The sequence below is a fragment of the Sinocyclocheilus rhinocerous genome, unplaced genomic scaffold (assembly GCF_001515625.1).
Source record: "Sinocyclocheilus rhinocerous isolate Xijiao unplaced genomic scaffold, SAMN03320098_v1.1 scaffold1892, whole genome shotgun sequence".
Taxonomy (NCBI): Eukaryota; Metazoa; Chordata; class Actinopteri; order Cypriniformes; family Cyprinidae; genus Sinocyclocheilus; species Sinocyclocheilus rhinocerous.
In genome coordinates this window covers 20,432-31,265 of record NW_015652347.1, presented here as the reverse complement: position 1 = coordinate 31,265, position 10,834 = coordinate 20,432, and the positions used below count along the sequence as shown (strand labels likewise).

Sequence of the window (10,834 nt, the reverse complement as noted above, 5' to 3'; positions counted from 1 at the left end):
ACACGCACACTCACTCATACTCACGCACTCATACTCACGCACACTCGCACGCACACACTCACTCATACTCACGCTCACTCATACTCACGCATGCTCAATCATACTCACGCTCAATCATACTCACACTCACTCACTCACTCATACTCACGCACACTCACTCATACTCACACACTCACTCATACTCACACACACTCAGTCATACTCACGCTCACTCATACTCACGCACACTCGTGCTCACTCAAACTCGCGCTCACTCACTCATACTCACGCACACTCGCACGCACACACACTCACTCATACTCGCACTCACACTCATACTCACACACGCACGCTCACTCATACTCACACACGCACGCTCACTCATGCACACACACTCATACTCACTCACTCATACTCAATCATACTCATACTCACGCTCACTCATACTCACACACACTCAGTCATACTCACGCTCACTCACTCATACTCACGCTCACTCATACTCACGCATGCTCAATCATACTCACGCTCAATCATACTCACACTCACTCACTCATACTCGCGCTCACTCACACACTCATACTCACACACGCACGCTCACTCATACTCACACTCACGCACTCATACTCACACTCACTCATACTCACTCACGCACTCACACTCATACTCACGCTCACTCATACTCACACTCACTCATACTCACTCACGCACTCACACTCATACTCACGCTCACTCATACTCACTCATACTCACACACGCACGCTCACTCATACTCACACTCACTCATACTCACTCACACTCACGCTCACTCACTCATACTCACTCGCACTCACGCACTCGCACACATGCTCACTCATACTCTCATACTCACTCACTCAAACTCACACTCTCTCACGCGCGCTCACTCACGCACGCTCACTCATACTCACTCAAACTCGCTCACTCATGCACACGCGCGCTCACGCACTCTCATACTCACACTCACTCAAACTCGCTCACGCACGCTCACTCATGCACACGCGCGCTCACGCACACTTACTCATACTCACGATCACTCACTCAGCAACACTCACTCACTCACACTCGCTCACGCACGCTCACTCACACTCGCTCACTCACGCTCACTCACGCATGCTCGCTCACTCATGCACTCGCTCACGCACACTCGCTAACGCACACTCGCTCACGCTCACGCACACTCGCTCACGCACACTCATACTCACTCATACTCACGCTCACGCACGCTCACTCATACTCTCACGCACACTCGCTCACTCACCCTCACGCTCACTCGCTCAGCACTCACCCTCACGCGCACTCCCCCTCACGCGCACTCCCCCTCACCCTCACGCGCACTCACCCTCACGCGCACACTCACCCTCACGCGCACACTCACCCTCACGCACACATACTCACACTCGCACACGCACTCACTCACACTCGCTCACGCACACTCACGCACTCACACTCACACGCACACTCGCTCACGCACACTCGCTCACACACGCTCACTCATACTCTCACGCACACTCGCTCACTCACCCTCACGCGCACTCGCTCACGCACGCACTCTCACTCGCTCGCGCATACTCGCACTCGCTGTCATGCACACTCGCTCACGCACTCGCACGCACATACTCGCACGCACATACTCGAACTCACTCTCACGCACACTCTCGCATTCGCACACACTCTCACACGCACACTCACACACACTCACGCTCACGCACGCTCACTCATACTCTCACGCACACTCGCTCATTCACCCTCACGCGCACTCGCTCACTCACCCTCACGCTCACTCGCTCATGCACACTCGCTCACGCACTCGCTCACGCACACTCACTCACGCACACTCACACTCACGCACGCTCGCTCACGCACGCTCACTCACACTCTCACGCACACTCGCTCACTCACCCTCACGCGCACTCACCCTCACGCGCACTCACCCTCACGCGCACTCACCCTCACCCTCACGCGCACTCACCCTCACGCGCACACTCACCCTTACGCACACATACTCCGCACTCACCCTCACGCGCACTCACCCTCACGCGCACTCACCCTCACGCGCACTCACCCTCACGCGCACTCACCCTCCCGCGCACTCACCCTCACGCGCACTCACTCATACTCACACTCGCAGACGCACACTCCCTCACACTCGCTCACGCACACTCGCTCACGCACACTCACACTCACGCACGCTCACTCACGATCACTCATACTCTCACGCACACTCGCTCACTCACGCACTCTCTCTCTCTCGCGCATACCCGCACTCGCTGTCATACTCACACTCGCAGACGCACACTCACTCACACTCGCTCACGCACACTCACGCACTCACACTCACACGCACACTCGCTCACGCACACTCGCTCACACACGCTCACTCATACTCTCACGCACACTCGCTCACTCACCCTCACGCGCACTCGCTCACGCACGCACTCTCACTCGCTCGCGCATACTCGCACTCGCTGTCATGCACACTCGCTCACGCACTCGCACGCACATACTCGCACGCACATACTCGAACTCGCTGTCACGCACACTCGCACTCACTCACTCTCACGCACACTCTCGCATTCGCACACACTCTCACACGCACACTCACACACACTCCTGACCTGCGCGGGATCTTCTCTCCCTCCGTGTGGTTCTCCTCTCCCTCGCCCTGCATGTCAGGAACCGCTGCCACCAGATCCTTGAGGAAGTCAAACTGCTGCTCCAGCTCTATGCACTGCTTCCTGCAAACACACACACACACGCATGAGGAACCGGGCCAGTGAGCGGCTGGAACGACACACAGATGACGGCCGTGACTCACAGGTGTGAGGTGGTCATGGTTTTGGCATTGCGTGACTGTGTGACGTGACACGCTTTGGTCAGGAGAGACTCCAGGAACAGCTCCAGAGCACGAGCTCAGATCACAGTCAAGGAAAGATAAACACCTTTACATTCATGCAGCTGACAGACGCTTTACTGCCCTGAAATCTGCACAGATCAAGCAGCGTTTACACGCCAAAACAGCTCTGAACAAATATGTGGCTGGATTTTGATGTGAGAGACAACAGCAGATGCACTTTTTCTCTGGAGGAAGCGTTATTATGGATTATGGACTGCTCATGCTCAGGCCATCCCTGTTTAGGATGAGTTTGTTTCTTCATCAGGTTTGTAGAAATGTAGCACTGCATCAGTGTCTCAGCAATGGATGCTCTGCAGTGAATGGGTGCCGTCAGAATGAGAGTCCAAACTATGCTGGATTTTTGTTTCATCTTTTGTCTTCTCCAGATGTTAACTGATGGACTGGAGTGCTGTGGATTACTTGTGGATTATTGTGATGTTTTTATCAGCTGTTTGGACTCTCATTCTGACGGCACCCATTCACTGCAGAGCATCCATTGCTGAGACACTGATGCAATGCTACATTTCTACAAACCTGATGAACCTAAAAATACACAAGACCACATGTTGTGGAAGCAAAATAACCCAAAAAACAACAAACAGTGACAGTAAAAGGATACAGATGATGACAGGAACTGCGGCGGCGACTTTGCCGATTTCTTCATCCGTCTGCATGATCTTCTTAATCCTGGCCTGCAAAACCAAACACAAAGACTCTCCAGTCATTCAGTCGCCGGCGTGCAGAAACCGAGCTTGATCTCTATATGAGAAGTGAAAGACGTAAGGCAGAGATCAGTCAGGCGTGATGTGCACATGCTGCGAGAGTCCGTCTCCATCCAGATGTCAACACAAGCACATGTCTGACTGTATCTGACACACGATCACAAAACAACAACAACAAACTGGAGTCAGTCTGAATGAGTCCAATGTGAACGCAGTCTAATCCTGTTAAACACATCAGATTGGCTCTACAGTACAGCACAGAAAGAGAAAGTTAGCTAGCATTCATGCTAACCCCCTGAAGAGCAAATCTTCACAGTAACCCTCACTAAAAGACTCTTATTGAGTAAATACGATCAAATACACTCCCTCTCAGCGTCATAGACTGATAGACTGAGTCAGATTAAAGCGGATTCATCGCAAACACACTGGTTTAGCGAGCTAGCGGCTAACTGACTAAGGTTAATCGAGCGCGCGTTTGCTCCTCTAAAGCGCATACTGTTCAGCAGAAGCTCGTGTGTTTGCTCGGCTGTGTGTGGTGAGGTGTGTCGGCTCTCACCGGAGGGAATCTGGCGTTGTATTTCTTCTTTTTGCTCGGCATCTCGGCGCACAAACGCGGCTCTGGCTCGGTTCCGTCGCAGTCTGCTGTCAAACTCAATAAATATGAAGGATAAGCTCGTTGGATTCCCGCGGGTCCGTCGCTAAAACGATTAAAGCGCCATCACTGATCGCCGGCCGTGCGTTTCTGCGATTTTTATCGACATTTTACGGTGGATTTTTGCGGGATTTCTGGCTGCGCGAGTTCTCGCTGCTTTACGGCGCTTTTTGTGCTTCCGGGTGTTTAAATAAAGTTACAAAGTCGGACACCGAAACAACTTACAATAAAAACACGTTTTTATAATAGGATTTAGACATAGATGAAACATAATTGTTATCATTATTGTTTTTATTTCCCTTAAACACCAGCGCTTCACACTCCATCACGGGAGGCGGCGGAAATGAACCAACAGAAAACGACAACCGAGAAGCAGTAGAAGAAGAAGAAGCGGAAACCGGAAGTGTTGAGGCGGAAAGCGGGTGAGAGCCGCAGTGACTCAGCAGAGTTTTGCTAGAAAAACACACAACAGAGTGATAATTTTGCACTTTTAATAGGTTTAGTACGACAGTGAACAGTACTTGGGTTTGTGATGAACTATGTGGTTTAGTGGGAGGCAGCGCATCAGTGAAGAGCTGATAATATAAACACTGATAGAGAGACACAGCAAACCTGTGTGTGTGTGTGAGAGAGAGCTGCTTCCGGCGCATCTGACTCTTCCTCGCAGCTGCACGCTTATATTCGGAGAAGAAAAGTCTGTTTAAGCAGAACGGCGAGAAAACCAGTCAGAATTCTGAGAGAAAATGTCTCCGTTACCTTTTTATTATGCGACGGAAACAAAACACAGAATTGCAAGATGTCAAGTCAGAATTCAGAGGGGAAAAATCTGAAGTGTGAAAAATAAACTTGCAATTCTGAGGGGGAAAAAAACTATTGTAAGATATACATTTGCAACTGCAAGAAAACAGACTGAATTGAGAGAAATAAATTCACAGTTGCAAGAAAGTCTAAATTGTGAAATGTAAACTCGATCACGAGAAAAAGTCACGTGTGAGATGTAAACTCAAGAGTTCTGAGGAAAAGTCTAAATTGTGAACTATAAACTTACAACAGTGAGAAAAAAGCCCAAACTGAGGTAACACTTCAGTAAACTCAAGAATACTGAGGAGAAAAATCAGTATTGTGAGATATAAACTCAATTGAGAGAAAAAAAGTAAAAATTGTGAGACGTAATCTAAAGTAAAAATAGTGATATAAATATGCAATTGCAATAAAAAAGTTAAAATTGTGAGATGTAAACTAAAGTAAAAATAGTGATATAAATATGCAATTGCAATAAAAAAGTAAAAATAGTGATAAATATGTAAGTGCAATACGTTAAAATTGTGAGACGTAAACTAAAGTAAAAATAGTGATATGCAATTGCAATAAAAAAGTAAAAATTGTGAGACGTAAACTAAAGTAAAAATAGTGATATAAATATGCAATTGCAATAAAAAGTTAAAATTGTGAGACGTAAACTAAAGTAAAAATAGTGATATAAATATGCAATTGCAATAAAAAAGTAAAAATTTATATAAATATGCAATTGCATTAAAAAAGTACAAATTGTGAGATGTAAACTAAAGTAAAAATAGTGATATAAATATGCAATTGCAATAAAAAAGTTAAAATTGTGATATAAATATGCAATTGCAATAAAAAAGTAAAAATTTATATAAATATGCAATTCCAATAAAAAAGTAAAAATTGATATAAATATGCAATTGCAATAAAAAAGTAAAAATTGTGAGATGTAAACTCAAAATGATGAGAAAAAAAGTTTGAATTCTTGCAAGTGCGAGAAAAGGTCAAAATTAAGAGATGCTAACCTAGAATTCTGAGGGGGAAAAGTCCATTTACCGTTGCATTAACCTGTGTTATGTGTATTTTGTGGCAGAGTGAAGACCTGTATAGAGAGAGAAACTCATAATCAGACAGACGCACAGGTTAGTGTTTGTCCTCCCCAGCGTCTCGCTATGGCGGAGGACGAGCATCTCTCAGCCGAGGACTACGCCGCCGAGGCCATGGCTGCCGACATGGACCCCTGGATCGTCTTCGACACCCGCAAAACGCCCCGAGCCGAGTTCAGCAGCTGGCTGGAGTCCAACCGGCCCTCGCAGGTCAGCCGCTGTGGGGCCGGGGGGCCGGTGGGCTGGATCGCGGTGCGCGGGCCGCAGTACTGGGAGGACGCCGGAGACGTGGAGGGGCTGCAGGACAGCTGGGAGACACTGCAGGAGAGCGGGCGCAGCGTCAGCTTCCACACCATCAGAGAGCTGGCGCTCAATCACAGCGTGCTCTACGGCAAGTGACTGATGCACCTGGACACGGGCTTCAAGGTGGACCGCGCCTGGGAGAGCATCGCCAGAGCCGCGCTCGACGGCAAGATCGACTCGGCCAGAGTGAGTCCCAGAGACCCGCGCTCCGACTCCAGACACGTCATCTGCGTCTACAACCAGAACTTCACCGACGAGGAGCAGGTGATGCGTCTGGACGCCGTCATCCGCGCCGCCGGCGTCAAGTGCGTCCTCTACTACAAACCCGACGTCTACTCGTACCTGGGCATCTACCGCAACAACCGCTGGAAGATCTGCCCCACCATCTACGAGAGCATGTTCGACCTGGAGAGCGTTCCTCGCCGCTCGCACATCATCAACAAGGTCACCAGCCAGGAGCTCACGTGAAGCTGTTCGTTCCTGACACTCTTGGAGGAGATCGGTCTCGTAGAAACGTTCTGTTATCCAGCGATGACTGCATGTGAACACAGCCCAAACGTTCAAGGGCTTTGAGATTTTTGAGTTTTTCCATTTAAAACGTCTTTTATATTTAACGAGGCTGGTTTTGTTCATTCGTTCGTTTTGCCAAATAAATCCGGGGCATTTCAAACGGTGTTGCTCTGTGAGATAAAGCAGTTGCTCGCATTCATTGCAGCTCACATAATAACAACAACACAAAAGCGTGTTTCGTTAGTGATCCTCCTCGAATCGTGCCAGAACGGGAGACCTGCACCACAGTCCGAGATGAAAACTCAGAATTATCAGAAAAAGGCAGAATAATGAGAAGAGTCTGAATTGCGAGATGTAAACAAAATTATAGCAAAGAAATCAGAATTGCGAGATGTATGCTCAAAATCCCAGGAGAAAAACAAGTGCACTTCCATAATGTACTTAAAGTGCTCTATTTTCGCACACTAATTAGGTTGACTTGAGAAAGCCAACCTACTGATATGCTACTTAAGCTTTTTATTATTATTCTTCTGAGACTAAATTTCTGAACGCTACTCCTCCTAGAGCTTTCAAGCTAGAACCACCAAACTCAGAAATCATGCTAGAAACATGCTAGCGACATGCTAGTAACTTGCTAATCATGCTAATAACATGCTAATCATGTTAGAAACATGCTAGTCATGCTAACGACATGCTAGCCACTTGCTAATCATGCTAGAGCCCTGCATTTCAGCCCGGGCCTGACAGGCCCCAACGTTTTTACGACTCTCGGACCGGGATTCGGGCTAATTTTCACGCCATAGTTCAGACGCGGGCCGGGCCTCGGGCCTGTTTTAGCCTTCTCCTTATTTTTATATTTTAGACATCCATCAATTAGTGATGAAAAAATTGTCACGCTGGTGGAAACAACACGAGACCGTGCTGCCGCGCCTGTCAAGAGCGGCTCAACGGTGTTTAGTGTCCAGCAGCAGCAGTACGGTGCGTGCCGTCAGCGCAGCTGAAGAGTTCTGGGGATTTGAATTATTTAGTTTTGTGGTCATTTAAAGCTTTCTATAGATATATTTATCATGTCTGTGAGGGATGTATTCGCTGAGTTTCGGATCATTTTTGTGAAGCACTCCTGTTGAAGACTGAGACGGCAGAAAGCGCATCGTGTTTGTTTTCTTTATTTTATAAAAGCACAACGTTTTGTTGATATTGTGAGTGCACACAAATAAAAGTAGACCCTTTACAGTTCCGAATGATGCATTACTCTTACCTTTATGAATAAAAATGACGGCGTATCCACTGAAAAAAATGCAAGTGATCGCGCTGGCGCCTCCATGTCCTGCAGAGCTTTAGCTTTAGCTTCCACTCTCCGCACTAACTATTGGATATAGCCAGAGGAGGACTTAACTATTAGGCAAAGGTAGGCGACCGCCTTGGGCCTCCAAAAGCCAAGGGCCCCCTAAAATGCTTTTTATATGCGAGATGCGCGTTCAGTGCGGACGCACAAGTGGTTGCTGTGGTGTTCATTCCCACGACAACCGTCTGTGCGTCCGCGTTGAACGTGCTTCTTAGCAAAAGTAGGGCGATGTAGAAAATGGGGACAGAATCCCGGAATCTATTCATAAAAACGTAATTTACTGTGTAAACCGGAATGTGACGGAATGAACGGCGCAGACGAACGTTTCGTTTGCTATTTAAGCACGCGCAACGCTCGCGGTTGTCGTCTGTAGTAGCTAAATAGTATTTCACATACACTGGTCCATATCGTGGTTTGATTGAAGTGTACTGAATTGCATTTGATTTATTCATTCAATATTTGACGAATTCCGTGACATTGCTCGTTACACAGTAAACTTCTGTTGTGTAGCATTTTGAATGTACAAAAATTAAAGGGTTTGTTTAATTTTCATTGGAATAAAAGATAGATTAATGTTTTCGCCTTCATTTGATTACCAGAAAAATGAAAATACACAACACAGAATTTCTAAAAAATAAGTAAATAAAATTTAAATTTAAATTTCATAGGGCCCTATTATTGTATACAAATTAATAAAATAAGTTGTTTTTATGAATTCAATTAATTAGATATGTTTTTGATTAAACCATTAAAATGGAATACAGAAAAATTAAAATTGGAAAGCGCAGAATTCTGGCCCTAAGAATGTAATTTTTGTTAAACTTTTAATAGGCCTAAATTGCTGTTAAATTAAACAAGTTTCATGATTTTAATTAATTAGACATGTTTTTTGTTCAAATTTAATATAATCCAGAAAAATTTAAACGAAAAAATAAAAGATTTTGGAAAAAATAAAACTTAGGCTAATTTGGGAAAAATAAAACGGATTTCATAGGGCCCTACAAATATCATGCATCTGAAGCTATAATGTAATACTAAGCAACAGTGCATATTATATAGGGCCTATTTTAATTATTTTAAATGGCGATTAAAGCAAAAAAAAAATCCTGAGCCTGAACTTTTTTCCGGGGGTTGTGAGGGCGGACACATACACAGGGTTATTTGACAAACAAAAGAAGAAAATGATTTTCCTTGAAACTAACTAGTAACACATCTGCCCTTGCCATTAGCCCTGGACAGGCTCAGACTACAGATTATGGTGGATATCTGAAACAGCAATACCAGGAATGTTTACTCACTACAATATGGTGCAAACACATGTAACATTTAGGATGCTTTTAATATAAAGTTTTGCTGGTTAGCTTTGTCCTTGACAGAGTACAGGATGACCTACAATCTAAAACATGACATTTCTGAAATTGCTTTGTTCAAAAGAAATAATGGTAAATTAAATACTAGGAAATGAATATAAAACAGGAAATATACAAAGACAGTTTACTCCAGAAAACTACAGTTCAGTTAAATTAACAACAACAAAAACATTCAAATGCTCCAAGAACTGGGAACTTAAACAGGGTTCGTACAGATACTGCAAAATAACATTCCAGGACTTTCAAGCACTTGCACTACTTTTTTGGTTTTCAAGGACTACAATCAGATCTCACTTATCAAAAAATATTGTTATTATTTTTCAAATTCGAATAAATAAACGAATAAAACAAAATGGTACAAATAAAGTGCAGCACATACAAAGCATGCAATGACTGTGGCAACTTTAACATTTGAAAGGATGCTATGACAAAGTTATCGCTTTCTTTATTCAAACTGATTTATTTTTTCATGAATACATGATTGACCTGAAGAATGAAAGCTATATCATACACTTGGAAAATCATGAGCTATACCACCGCTTATCAACACTAGGGGTGTGACAATACACTTAGCTCATGAGATGAGACAACATACAGATACTTGGTTCACTAGAACGAGACAATGTTTTAATACAAAATATTTGTCTTTTAATCACAAAAAGTAAAGCAATGCAGTTGTATTTTGAAATGTTTTAACTAATCTAGTGCTTAACTAATGATTATTTTGCTAATCAAGTAATCTGATATTTTTTAGTAATACAAATAGAACTAAGTGGAAAAACAGGCTTTATTATGATTATATTTATATATAAATTAATGATGAGGCAATAATAATTGGCTCAAATAAAGCATCAAAACCAAGTGCATGGTTTTATTGAACAACACTGTTAAACACATAATGTAATATGCCTATATTATAACAAACACCTGCAGAGGGCGCCAACGGCCTGGTGATGTTTCATGTGATTCAACGACGTTTAAATCCATTTAATTGTAATATTTGGCCACATTAGAAACTAGAAACTTTTATTTTGAAATCGCGATGTACAATAAATGGCATATTTAGAAATATGTTGATGTATTCTCCTGTGTTGGCATAGGTTTAAATGATTTACATTACAAATCAAGTGAGTTTTCCCAGATGAAC

General features: G+C 44.5%; 2 protein-coding genes across 2 annotated transcripts in view; one reads left to right on the top strand and one right to left on the bottom strand.

The window, feature by feature from the left end:
• Positions 1-4,614, bottom strand: part of drap1 (DR1-associated protein 1 (negative cofactor 2 alpha)) — a 9,504-nt gene extending 4,890 nt beyond the window's left edge. Inside the window, exons 1-4 of the mRNA XM_016520882.1 lie at positions 4,172-4,614; positions 3,513-3,585; positions 2,816-2,909; positions 2,616-2,735 (exon numbers count right to left, since the gene is read on the bottom strand). Of these exons, the coding sequence (XP_016376368.1) occupies positions 2,616-2,735; positions 2,816-2,909; positions 3,513-3,585; positions 4,172-4,213 (329 nt within the window). The 5' untranslated portion in view covers positions 4,214-4,614. The remainder of the gene's footprint in view (positions 1-2,615; positions 2,736-2,815; positions 2,910-3,512; positions 3,586-4,171) is intronic.
• On the top strand, positions 4,607-7,240 carry LOC107714887 (UPF0696 protein C11orf68 homolog). Its single transcript, XM_016520881.1, is given in 2 exon segments — positions 4,607-4,689; positions 6,147-7,240. A coding segment is annotated over 1 exon segment (705 nt). The 5' UTR covers positions 4,607-4,689; positions 6,147-6,225; the 3' UTR covers positions 6,931-7,240.
• The last annotated feature ends 3,594 nt before the right edge of the window (positions 7,241-10,834 follow it).